The sequence below is a fragment of the Cornus florida genome, unplaced genomic scaffold (assembly GCF_030987335.1).
Source record: "Cornus florida cultivar Cherokee Brave unplaced genomic scaffold, ASM3098733v1 CherokeeBrave_3.0.0_Hap2_Chr01, whole genome shotgun sequence".
NCBI classification, from domain to species: Eukaryota; Viridiplantae; Streptophyta; class Magnoliopsida; order Cornales; family Cornaceae; genus Cornus; species Cornus florida.
The window spans coordinates 29,500,646-29,514,688 of record NW_026775571.1 but is presented as its reverse complement, the minus strand read 5'-3'; the positions used below and the strand labels follow the sequence as shown (position 1 = coordinate 29,514,688).

Genomic DNA, 14,043 nt, shown 5'->3' with positions numbered 1-14,043 from the left:
AATGTGATCTCTTTTATTTAAGTTGAGGTGTGGACAGAGACTGCTGAGCTGTGGAGTTCAGCGTTCACCCATGCACTATAATCACACAGGAGGTTTGACATGTGTGCATACCTCAAGGTGTGCTATGAGATAGCCATGCACTTGCTGTTTAAGCCCTTTGAATCCTACTTCCATGCATGCCTTCTTGGGCCCCTTGATCATGCAGAGATTTCTGGTACATTTTGAACCAAATGCAAGTCTCTTTGGGTCCTTCAATGCAGAGCAAAGTAATTAATTAAAATGGAAGATTGATGCTTTGAATTTCGATGCTTTGTATGAATCACTACCTATTAAGAAAAGGACGAAAATGGAGCTAACATTTGCAGATTCTTCTCTACTAGGGCTATGTCGAATCAAAGCATAAAGCAGAGTGTTCCCATAAAGCAATTTCCCTTCCCTTGTACGAAGAAGCAGCTTCATGAAAAGCTTTGTGATATGTGTAACTTATGCTAATTTTCTGAATGTGGGTGTACCATATTTGCAAAAAATTGAATTACAAAAGTGAGTTGCCATAAAATGATCTGGAAAAGCTTTGTGATAGTGTAACTGTAAGTTAATTATCTCAAAAAAAGAAAATTGTTTGGATGTTACAAAAAGTGAGTTGCCATAAAATGACTAATTTTATAACACAGATTTTAAACTTGCCTCTTTTACTTTACCGAAGATATATGCTTTGTTTAGTTGAAAGAATGGAAACGAGGGATGAAGCATCCATCATTTTTGGCTCACATTTTTTCTCTTTCCTTCCATTCCTCTGGTATTGGATGGAAAAGAGGAGGAATTGCTCCATAAATATGAAAAATTACTTTGGTAAAACCCTACTAATCTGGAATGTATTAATGTGTATAGTGAGAGTATGCGGATAAAAAATATATAGAAATTTTTTCCTTTTCTTTCCATCAAAAATGAAATATCACTCATAAAAAGATAAAAATTTTCCTTTCCTTCTAACCAAATTATGAAATGTTTTCCCTCAAAACCAATTTCCTTCCTTCTTTTCAAATTTTCATTTCTTCTAAAATGGAGCACGAATTTCCACGAGAATTTGGTCAATGAATCACGAGCGTGTGCTCTTGACACCCATCTTTCTATTTTTAACTGATAATTATGGTTCAATTCTTTTGTTTAATTTGGTTTTTGTACCTTTTTATTTTGTCTTTATTGCATTTTCTACTGTTTTGCTTCCTTTTACTAAATTTGTCCCTCCTTTCAACTATAATCAAAAGTACGTAATTATTAAGTTTCGTACTTGAAGGAAAAAAAATTATTTTCACATTGACATTGTTAACACTTTATATTTGCAAGCAATAGTTTTTTTTTTAAAAAAAAAAAAAAAAAAAAAAAAAAAAAAAAAAAAAAATCAATCATATCATGTATTGTTTACTTTTTAGAAAAAAAGTATTCTAACTTAGACAGAAATATTAGAAACCGACTTGCGACTTACAATTTCAACTACAAAAGAAAGATCCAAGTATAACTCTCTCAACAAAATGTTTTTTTTCAATAGATCTGTGAAAACTATAATAAGTATTTTTCATAATTAAATTATTTTTTAATTTATTTTGTAATAATATTATTTTAAACATTTTATTACTAATTTTACAATAATATATTTTAATTAAGGAATGAGTGTAATTATCTTTATAAAAAATAAAAAAAGGACATAATTAACTCATGAAAAAGTATTACCTAAAATATTTAAGATTTCAAATTTTAGCTTCATTCAAATTTTGTAATCATTAAAAGTTTTTCAAAATAAAAAGTGCTTTTAACGGGCATAGAAGCAAATCCATGTTTCCGTTGAATTATTATTATTATTTTTTGAATTTTTAAAAAGGTATTTTCCTTACAACTCGTGATAGGATTGAATTAACAAAAAAATAAAATAAATTTTGAGACAATTGCATTGCGTTGAATGTAAATTTTAAGAGAAATTTATGTAAATAGAATAATCTCATATATCGATAGCAGAAAATTGTTGCTTTGAAAATTCGACCATCCTTTTTTCTTGTAATTCTCACTTGAAGCCCATTGGTTCTTCTTTTAAACGTAAAAATGGATCAGTGTGTGATTTGTAAAATTCTCAGGGTGTTAAATTTAAACTGTACAAAGTTTTAGGGTTAAATAAAGAATAAAAAAATTTGAGTTTCTTAATAAAATAAATAAAGATTTTTTGGACAAATGTTACACTACCTCAGTCCCAAAAAAAGTGTCGTTAATGGAGAACTGTGTCAGTTCAATTTGTAAGAGTCATGAGTTCTCTAAAAATAATACTTTTTATGGGACGGGAGGGAGGGTAACTTATACTCCGTAATATACACACACACACAGATATACAGGCCCTGTTTGGCATCGGATGTGATATTGTTTTAATGGTTTTGATATCTGAATTTGGGCCCAAATCGTGTTTGGGGTGGCCCAATGTGTTTTAAACAGAACCAAAATTGTTATGAATATTTGGGCAAAACCCATATCGTGATATTGGGTGTTATGGGCACTGTAACGCCATATCAAGGCCCAAACCAAAAACATACTTACACCAAATTTTAAAACCTCATTTTTGCCTCCCGTTTCTCTCTCCTCTCGCGGGAGGCGACTGAAGGCAATTCCACTAAAACCCGGTTGTGAGCTCTCGATTGTGTTTGTGGTTGATAGACCTACATACTTTTCTGCAATCCCGTTGATGTTTGCTCTCGACCGTGTCTGTTCTCTGACCCGTGTGAAGCGTATTTTCTACACAAACCCTAGTCTTCGAACATTTTCCTCCGTTTCTTCCTCTCGATCGTGTCTGTTCTCTCAGGTGTGTAAGGCGATTCAAAGCCCCTAGTTCGTGGTTGCTAGAGGGAGGATCTCACGTTTCGTCTCTTTTTGTCTGATTTCTCAGCTTCAGCAAAAGCTTCTGACCCCCACGGTATGTATGTGCGTCTATATGATTTTGTGTGTCTGTTTCTGTAGTTCCGTTTCTTCCTCTCGATCGTGTCTGTTCTCTCAGGTGTGTAAGGCGATTCAAAGCCTCTTCCACCGAAACCCTAGCTCGTGGTCGCTAGAGGGAGGATCTCAGGTTTCGTCTCTTTTTCTCAGCAAAAGCTTCTGAACCCCACGGTATGTATGTGCGTCTATATGATTTTGTGTGTGTGTTGTGTTTTTCCTCTGTAGTTCCGAAAAGATGAGCGAAACTATACAAAAATTTCATGTAATTTTAAAGGCCTAGATTATAGATCTTGCCTAAGGCCTCAACATATGCCCTGCGTACATGATGAGTTTAGAATGTAATTTACAATTATCAATGACATCATTGAATCTTCTTTTGTTTTCTTTGTTATTGTTTATAGAAGTCACTTAACATTATAGAACTCAGTAAATGGAACGCACAAATATACAATTTGCGTAGATGCACAAATATAACTAAATGAAACGCTGCTTTAAAAAGAAAATTTCATGAAGTAAATTTTGAGGAATTTTCAGGAAGTAAATTTTGATGATCCAAAGAAATATTGGCCGAAAAGGCAAAATATTAGAAAGGAAAACTTTCTGTGCAAACACAAAAAGGTTCTTTTGTCAACATGTAGCATTGTAGCTTGAATCAATGAAGCTTCAAATCCATGATTTTTTTTTTCTTCTCTCTTCTGGTTTATAAAAAACACCAAAAATCAAACTGATATGCATTTCATGGGAAATTATATAAAGATGTGTTGTTCCTGTGGATGCGTGGAATCTCTACTGTGCACCCACTGGATGATGGAAATTGGACATGTGTGGTGTAATTTTTGGTAGTATTGAGTCATTTTTTCATGTGTTGTTGAGTTCAGCTGTGGTACTTGGTTGGTCTACTCTATTAGCTACTGTGTAAACACTGAGTTTGATAAAAGGTAACATAAATATGACTAAATTTGGTCTATTTTATTTTTTTGGTATAAATAGTTGTCCTAATTCTAATTCTTGTCATTTCTTCCTGTGTTGGTGTTGAGTTCAAAATTTTTCTATTTTGTGCTACTCTCCAATGTTGCTGGAATGTTACCCTCTATGCAAGGTTGTTGATGCATGCTGCTACTACATTGGTGCTACTCTCCAATGTTGATGGAATGCTACACTCACATATTAGTGCACAATCTATGGTTTACAGATTAGTGCACAATGTATGGTTCATTTAAATTAGATTTCTATAGTCTAGCCAATGTATTTTTCATATTAGTGCACATGCAACCAATAGTAATTTTCAGATTTGTGCACATTGATAATTTTTTAACAATGTAATTTGTGCACATTACCAAACCTGGGTTGAGTATACAAAGATTCCAAAAAATTGGATAATGAGGTACTACAATTAGGTAATGCAAAGAAAAAATTGTTAAGTGTAGGAAAATCTATTGCATGATGGTCACACACTTGCACATAATATGAGTCTTCCACTGTTAGCACTACCATGTAAGTTCAATATGGAAATTAAGAATCCTCTCATAAATATATTGTCCCAACAATGAACAAGAGTGTTGGGAAATTAATATATCACATATTACCAAGGCAACTGAGCAAGGCATCAAAATGTTGGTTTTAACACCGTAATAGCATTATAAAAAGTGACTATTTAAATTAAATCTCTAACAATAATCATATATAACGGAGATGGGTTAAATACAAAGTTACTCTATTAGAAAACTAATGGTTAGAGACCTTTTAAAGTACATATAATTTTATTGTAAGTATTAATGAAAGAAAAAAATTATAAAATTTTCCAAGATTTTATTTATTTTTTTACAGAATATCTTAAACCAAATAAAAATGGACTATAATTGTATTAGTATATATTTAATTTTTCAAACCATAAACAAAATAGCCCTTAACCAAATATGTTTCTTGTTATTGATTCATAAATTTTGACAACAAAAGGACTTTCCAAACGTGTTTTGTTTTCGGATTTCCTGAAACACAAGACCTTTCCAAACGTGTTTTGCTATTTCTAATAGTTAATCTCTCTCATCTTTGTTCCCCCTCTCTCTCTCACACACACAAACACACAACGTACTCTCTCTTCTCTTGCTATATATGACGAAACACACACACACACACACACATGACCAACTTGCTTAATATGCATGTGGCAAATTTGCAGAAGAGGTGTGTAATTTGGGGACTGTATTGGATCTTTGGTTATGAATTGATTTTTCAAACAAGACTTACCCTGTGTACATTTAATGTGTACATTTAAAGTGTTATACAAGAACTAGAGTGTGTGTGTGTGTGTGTGTGTATAAGCCCTTTTAATAGGACACTTAGTTACTAAGGAGTCTTCTTTGCATAAAAGTCCCTTTCGTTTTGGCTTTACATTAATGAAATTTAACTTGAAGTGAATATTAAAATAAGGTTTTCAGTATTAAAGATTGGATTAGCTTAAATTGTATACAAAGCAATTACAACCAGTGATTTAAAACTATTTGGTACATGGACAAATTTATTTTTTTAATTGAATTGTATAATTTTATTGGCCTTTACATATTTCTGTCACCATGAACAAGCACCTACTTTTCTCTCTGTCTCTGGGCATTTCATTTTCTCTCGCTGGATTTTTTGAATGGCAATACTTGCTTATATAGGAGTGCAAAGTCAACATGTATCAGAAAGGATTGATGGAGCAGGACTTGAGCAAGCTAAATCCACTCTCACCTGAAGTTATTTCTCATCAGGCTACCATAAATATTGGTAATCATCGTTACTATGAATGTCTGAACTGCCTTTTACCACTCGTGCAATAATACATCTCTGTGTTGAGGTTTAGTGATTTCTAATCCTTATGACTCCACTAACATCAAGTTGGTGAAGATTAAGGTCAACAATCCTATAGTTGACACTAACACATTGGAACCAATTATCTTTTATCAGTTACTACTGGTCACGTGGCACATGGTAAATCGACGCTGGTGAAAGCGATATCTGGCATACAGGTGACTGCTTTTCTAGCTTACTTCTGATACTGCATGTTCTTTACAGTGCCATTTTTTAAAAAAGGGAAAAGAATAAGAATATGCATTCATGAAGTTTTAGCCCCATTATTGAATTATTGGATTAGGTCTTAGAAAATAATTGAAGATATCATTTATGCATTACTTATTTCATTTCATTCAATTGTAGCCCCATTAATTAGAATTCCATGCCTGGTGGTTCTATGGAAGTAGCTTCTCTAATGCTTGCTCGGGTGCAAATTAAACCATAAGGAGTGGGTTCTCTGGCTAATTTAGTACTAGGTGACAGAATTCATTCTAGTCACAAGTTGCGGACTTGTATTTATTAGAAACATAGAACTATTGAGAATAAGAATATGCATGAGTTCTAGGAGAGAGCTAATAAACCAACATATGAGTATTATTTCTACTATTGAATGTTAGAACTATCTAGTCATCTTTGGATGTTGTTATAGTCATTAACTTGATGAACTACATACATAACCTTTGGTATCATATTTCTTGTTTTTCTTTGTTTTATTTCCTTACATAATCTATAACTACAACTAAGGTTGTTTTTCATCTAAGTAATGTGTTTGTGTGCCTGAGTGCGAGCAATTATGGCTTTTTTTATCTATACATCAACTGCATAACTTTATTTTTTTTTTAAGATTTCATTAAAAAGCATCAAGGCTAGTACAGGTTTATCAATGCCAAAGTTCCTTCGCTCTTCAACACTTGGACTCTAGAGTAAATATAGTTCTTCCTTATATAACAACTCGATTTTCTGTTCTAATTTTATTTCAACCTCCATTTCTGAGACAATATTGCACTCAGGACCATACAAAATAGCAATTTTTTTAACCTAGTTGACACTCACACGCACCGCCCACTGCCCACCGCCCTCCCCCCCTCAAGGAATTGTTTGCACCTTGGCAATTCTTAGCTTTGGGTTTATCATAACCATCATCGCTTTCTCATAGACATGGAATGTAAATATATCAATTTAAGATTTCATTACAACTATACTATAAGTCGGCCAAGAACATTTTTTTTGGTAGCTTCTTTTCTTTTCAAATAAATATGGAATTTAGGCAGTGCAACATTAATATTTCATTGCAACTACGTTATTATCCTCGTTTAGACAAGTTGTGGCCGTATTGTAGAATTTCTGAAATCTGCTTGACAATGTATTTGTTATCTACACATGACAATATAATTTCTAGTATAAAATTTAACTTTAAAATTATAGAGTTATAGTGGGATTCATTGCTGAAGTTCTCCATTATTAGTTCTCTTTTTTTGTTGAGTTCTTGGGAGAAATTGTAAATCCATAGATGAGATTCTTGATTTTTTGGACTGTTTGAGAGTCTAGAGGCCCTATTAGGTCTTGTGTTTTATGTGGGATGCGTTCCCCTTTTGAATGCTTTTTAATACATCTTTACTTATAAAAAAGGAAAGCTCAACAGCAATGACTTTTTTTGATAAGTATTGTCGTTGAACTTTGATTGTTGCTATACTAGTCGGGGTCCACTGAACATGGTAGGTGCGCTATTATTTCATGCTTGTACCATCGAGTGAAGCATAGCTGAATTGACAAGGTATTTTTAGGTATAATTGTGGCTGTGCCTCTTTCATTGTGTTAGGAACCCTTTCTAGGTAATTTGGAAGAAATAGTTATTACTTATTAGACTTACTTAAGTCTTGAACTCTGATATTCAATGAGGTTGAGCTCCTTGATTGTGAGATGAGCACTATGAATCTTTCTATGTACCTGAGATTATATAGACAAAAATTGTTGGCCTCATTGTTTGAATTATCAGATTTCGTTTTTAACAAAATTGAAACTACTCCATGATGAACGAGGCATTAAGGCTCTTCTCAAAATGACCATCTGAATAAAAAGAACTGAGAGCTCCCATCACCTCTGTCTTCACCAACTCCTAATTTTGTTGGAAAAAAGCCCAAGTCAACCCTTTCGGTCCCTCTTTGTCACCATCGCAACTCCTCAAAGCCTCCAACACCTCTTCCACCCCAAATGGCCTCTCAAGCCAATCTCTATCATCCCTTAGATTACTGCAAACTCAAGCCCATCAAGTAGAGGTATCCAGTTAGCTGTCTCTGTGAATAGTTGCTGATAAAAAGACACAAAACCAGCCTGAATCCTCTAATAAAAAAAACAAAAAAAAAAAAAACAGCCTGAGCATCCTCTTCCCTGGTCACCATATTCCCATCAATACAAATCCTTCCAATATGATTTCCTCTTCTATGGATGTTTGCAAAGCGATGGAAGAATCTCGTATTCCGATAATCTTCTTAGCACTCTAGATTTCTGCCACCACAAGATCTCCACCATCACCACAATTTCTCCAAACTCAGGCGTGCACTCCTCCCTCCTACTTACCTCCATGTCGCTAAGGCCCCCCTCTCCCTCCTTCCTATCCAGCTTAGAGATTTCAAGGAGGATTCTGTTGTTGCGCCATTTCAGATTGCCAAGCACACTTGTTCCACTTCTTAATGTCTCCCTTAATCAACCTAATTTTGGTAGCTAGAATAGAACTCAGGCTGCCCCTAACCTCATAGCTAGTCCACCAGGTTCAAACCCTCTCTTTGAAGTCCTCTACTCGAAGCCGCATATTCTCAAATCGGAACAGGGTTCCCCCTCTCCTAACCCCTTCGCAATCAAGGAGAATAGGAATATGATCCAAAATCACTCGAGCCAAAGCCACCTGAGATACATTAGGGAACTTCTCCTCCAAGCCTCCAGAAATAAAAAATCTATCCAAGCAAGACAGCATAGGGGATTCCCTACCACTGGACCATGTGAACTGCCCTCCCTCCATCGGAAGATCAAGAAGATGATGAGAGTCGATGAAATCCGAGAACTCTTTCACGGCCGGAGTCCAACTTCGTCTTGTGGATTTTTCTCTAGGCATCCTAACAACATTAAAGTCCCCTCCCACAAACCGCGGAGCTGTCCATCTCCTCCTAGCTATCAACAACTCCCACAATCCCTCCTCTCCACATCCCCAACTGGGCCATAAACTCCTGAAAACATCCATTGTGAACCATCATCCTCCAAAGCAAACAAGAGAGAGATAGGTGGCATCCCCTTCCACCTGTCAACCTGTGAGACCCACCTTTTATACCAAAGAACCACAATCCCCACCGAAATAACCTCCACATCAACCACCTCCCATTCCCAAACTTGCCTCCCCAAAGACTTCTCAACACCCTATATGTAGAACAGCCAACTTAGATTCTTGCAAAGCACACCACATGCGCCTCCCATTTGCGCATCAAAACCTTCACCACCTTCCTTTTGTTTGGGTCGTTCAATCCCCGAACATTCCAAGACACGATTTTGAGCTTCCTAAGCACACAATGTCTTCCCCCCTCTCCTCCCAACCTTTCTCTTCTCACTTCCACCTCGTCTCCTCCCCTCATAGTTCACATAGGAAATGAGATTTTTAAGCTCTCTCTCTCCATTTCAGCACTTTTCGTATGATTCACCAGTGCCCACTCATCATCTACCACTTGGATCATCTCATGGACTTGCTTATCATCTCCTGCACGTCAGTCCTAAAAAATTGTGCCCCTTCAATGCATTCCATAAACCACTTCCCGTTCTTGCCTTCCATTTTTGTGGTCCTCTGCAGTTCCCTGATTGCTCCCAGTGGAGAGGCAATTCCAGCAGTTCCACTATTTTCCCACACTGATGGTGGGAGATCCAAAACAGAGTCACCCTCAGCAACGGTCCTATCCTCATTACTATCCGGCAGAAAAACATCCCTTCTCCAGTCATCAGAAGAACCATGACCATCTCAAGATAAATGTGGAATTTAGTTTGCTCAGGTGCATCTTGATACCTGGGACAACATCATTAACTGGGCTTAGAGGTAAACACCTGCCCAAGGCTTGTGAGGAAGCCCTATAAAGAAAGACTTTCATTTTGTTTTCATCATTATATTATGTTTATCATGAGAAATAAAAGTCAGTTTCAATGGATATATGGATGTTAGTACCGTTAAACGTTAATGCCAAGATTTTTAATCTGTCGGATTTCAAGCTTCATCTCTTGGAAGATTTCTTGTTTTTTCTGCTAATAAGTGTCTTCAGGGAGATTTGTCCAAATAAATAAATAAGTTTGAGTTATAAATAAATAGATACACATTCATGAAGTTTTCTTGCATTTATGGCCAGCTTGTCAGTTAAGTTTATGAGTTATGAAACTGAATTTTCAACGATGCTCAGTTTATATATATTTATTTAATTTTGCAATTATTTGTTGGAATAGATTTTACAACTAACATGTTGATGTATTAAAAGGGGAAAAGAATAAGGAGTAAATTATTACCAACTTATTAAAGTTATAGGAGTCTAAGCAGAGCTGTAGAAGTAATTTAATACTTGGTTGCTCAGAGTTAAAGTGACCTTTTTTTGAATCAATACATGACATGTCATCCTTAATGGTAATTTTAGCTTCTTAATTTCTATTTAGAAGGGGCTGAAATTAGTAGACTTATACTTGTGTGACTTTAACTATTTCCTGTGATATTATGACTTTCAACCAAGTGAACAAAGTTTATTTCTTTTCTAATTCAGCATATATCTGCTTTACTAGTGTTACCTAGTGTTAAAAGTTCATTAAATTAGTGTTTTACTAGCTATTGCACAAAAATTATGCACAGAATCAGAACATAGTATATTTAACCTCCATTTGTTTTGTTACAAATGTTTACGTGCATATATTGTAGAAGTGGGTCTTATGGTTTGACATTAATTTGCAGACAGTTCGTTTTAAAAATGAACTTGAGCGGAACACAACTACTAATCTTGGATATCCGAATGCTAAGATTTATAAATGTGAAGATGAACGGTGCCCTCGACCTATGTGCTACAAGTATGTTCGTCTTTAAGAAATGTAATGATTACTTAACAGCGTACTTTGGAACTTTAGTCTAATGTACAAAATATCTGCAGGGCGTATGGAAGTGAGAAGGAAGATAGTCCCTTATGTGATGTGCCTGGATTTGAAGAGTGTAGGATGAAACTGCTGAGACATGTGTCTTTTGTTGATTGCCCGGTAATAAGCTATCCCTGGGAATTCTCTTTTATGCATAAGGTGTAATTTTTAATTTTTATTTGTTCGTGAACCCAAATTAACCCAAGTGATACATTTTATTCCCGTCTTCCCAATATTATATTCAGACTTGGCCTGTACATGAAAGTAACTTTAGAGCTACATCCAAACATGACATTTCACTTTATTGTGTAGACTCTTGTGAAATGTACAACTAATTAATCAAACTGTACGCCTTCCTTAATCCTCTTTCACCTTGTGAGGCTTGAGGTAGCAGACCCCCTCCCTTCCTTCCTCCCTCCCTCTCTTTTTTCCCTTCTTCTTAGTTTTACTTTCAGGTACTTTAAATCACTAAAAGAGAGTAGTTACGACCATGAGTGTTTGTTCTCAAAGAGAGTAGGAATTTCTTAAAAAAAATATGTAGACATTGTAGGTTGATCTAACTTTCACTACTTGATTTTTTTTTTTCATTTATTTCCTATAGGGACATGGCATTCTCAAGTCTACTATGCTCAATGACGACACTGCAATTATGGATGGCGCATTACTTCTGATAGCTGCCAATGAGGATTTCCCCCAACCTCAAACTGTCGAGCATCTAGTTGGTGTTGATATTATGAAACTCAAAGATATTATCATCGTCCAAAATAAAGTCGATCTGGTTCCGCAACATGTAGCCATCCGTCAGAAGGAGCAGATTCTAAAATTTGTCCAGGTCTGTACGTTTGTCTTTGAATGTCATTCAATTCCTGCTTTTTAAATTTATAGTATTGAAATAATGTTGGGTTTTCACATTGCAGGGCACTGTTGGTGAAGGTGCACCAGTGGTACCAATTTCTGCTCTGCTGAAGCATAATATTGATGTCGTGTGCGAGTATATTGTTAAAAAGATACCTGTTCCGCAAAGGAATTTTGTTGCACCACCGCGTATGATCATAATCCGATCCTTTGACGTCAACAAACCTGGTTACGAGATTGAAGAAATAAAAGGCGGTGTTGCTGGTGGAAGCATCCTCAGGGTATATGCTTCTTCCTTGTTACTCTAAAGACACAGAGAGACATGTGGAATACTGAAGTAGCTGAACAATATCAAATCAGAGTCTTATTTTGGCAAATTTGTTCTGTGCAGGGTGTTTTACAGGTGAACCAGTTGGTTGAAATTCGACCAGGGGTTATAGTAGGAGATGATAATAAAAATTTCAAATGTACCCCCGTGTATACTAGGATTGTCTCTCTTTTTGCCGAAGAAAATGAGTTGCAGTTTGCAGTGCCAGGGGGTTTCATTGGCATTGGCACTACAATGGATCCGGCATTAACTCGTGCTGATAGGCTGGTTGGTCAGGTTCTTGGGGCGGTCGGATCCCTGCCTAAAGTTTACACTGAATTGGAGGTAATAGATTATGCTTCTATACCTGTCCATTTGCGCTGATTATTCCTTGCTTAGGGAAGTACTTTGCATCAAGCATTCCTTTTAATCAATCTCTTAAGAGCTTGTAAAAATCTTTTTTTCTTCCTGCCCCCCCTGTTGCTTGCGTGTTTTCTTTGGGGGTTCCGGAGGTTGAGGTTTTTGGAGGATGACATAATGACACTAATTGGATAAGTCCGTTCCATTTTGATTTATAACTGCAATTCAAACATTATAATATTGTTCTGCAAACATGCAAAATGGTCTTATTTGCTCCTGCTAAGAGCTTCACGCCATAATGTCATCCCCTTTTATTTGTTAAATTCTGTCATTTGTGTTTCCGGTTTTGAACCTCGTGGTCTATGGTCAGGTTAAAATCAGACATGTCCTGTCCCGACTTCTGGGTGCGAAGCAGGGAAGGGTCTCAGAGCTCGTGAAGGGAGAGGTGTTGATGGTGAACATTGGGTCCATCTCAACGGGAGCTCATGTAATCTCCATAAAGAATAATGTGGCAAAGCTGCGACTTATCAAACCAGCGTGTGCCGAACCAGAAGCGAAGGTTGCACTGAGCAGGAGGATTGAGAAGCACTGGCGTCTCATAGGCTGGGGTGAGGTTATAGCTGGAACCACCCTAGACCTAGATGGCCCACCAATGCTTATTTGAGTTACAACAGCAACAGAGTAGTTAGTGAACATAAGAAAGTAGTAGTAGTAAAAGGAGAATATTGTTTGAGGGAAGATGTGGGAGGGCAGACAACTGCTGGGAACAATATGTTTTTGTTTGGTGGAGAAGAAAACATGGTTCTGGGAACAATATGTTTTTGTTTGGTGGAGAAGAAAACATGGTTCAGAATTTTTTCATTATCTTTTTAGTAGTGTCATGTTTCTGGTGGTTATCTCCCTGAGCAGGTGTTTGGAGGAACCTCCATTTTGTCCCTAAAATGCAGAAAAATGTCTCATTCATTGGTCATTCACCAGAAATTTCTTTAGGCTTAGACATAAGTGGGTTTAGTATTTGCTTTGCTTAGACACAAGGGCATACAGATGATTTTACATGGTGACAAAGCTTTGACACAATGTCCAAATTATAATAGGGGCGTAAGCGTCACATGAGCAAAACATTGTGGGCATCATGCCAAAATTTTATTTAGAAGACAATAAATTAAATGGATCAGTCTGTATTTTTCTTATAAAACAAATCTCACTTTTAATGCTATTTGTCATAATACGACTACTAGATAAAATATGTTTATAAGAAGAAGATTAGATAAATATGTGAGATTTGAAATTATTTGTGCGATTAATTAATTAAAATGGAAGATTGATGCTTTGAATTTCGATGCTGTGTATGAATCACTACCTATTAATTATTTGAATTTTTTGTTATGCACGATTTTAATGCTCAAAATTGGAATCTTATTTTTTTCTTGAAACAACCATCATTCTTAACATTTTTCATGAAAATTTTATATAAATTGAAGTTTTAAATTAATGATCCATAACCACGGGGACATTAATCAATCCCTTTAGGGAAGAATACAAAAAGGAGAATTAATCCTTACATTTTATGTGACAAAAAT

At 35.8% G+C, this 14,043-nt stretch overlaps 1 protein-coding gene across 1 annotated transcript; it reads left to right on the top strand.

Moving 5' to 3' along the window:
* Nucleotides 1–2,613: 2,613 nt before the first annotated feature.
* LOC132294184 (eukaryotic translation initiation factor 2 subunit gamma-like) lies at nt 2,614–13,634 on the top strand. The gene is made up of 10 exons (XM_059791952.1): nt 2,614–2,950; nt 3,032–3,141; nt 5,631–5,736; nt 5,917–5,978; nt 10,766–10,878; nt 10,959–11,061; nt 11,543–11,773; nt 11,859–12,077; nt 12,188–12,448; nt 12,834–13,634. The coding sequence occupies exons 3-10, from the start codon at nt 5,646–5,648 to the stop codon at nt 13,125–13,127; spliced, it is 1,374 nt and encodes a 457-aa protein (XP_059647935.1). The 5' UTR covers nt 2,614–2,950; nt 3,032–3,141; nt 5,631–5,645; the 3' UTR covers nt 13,128–13,634.
* Nucleotides 13,635–14,043: the final 409 nt, after the last annotated feature.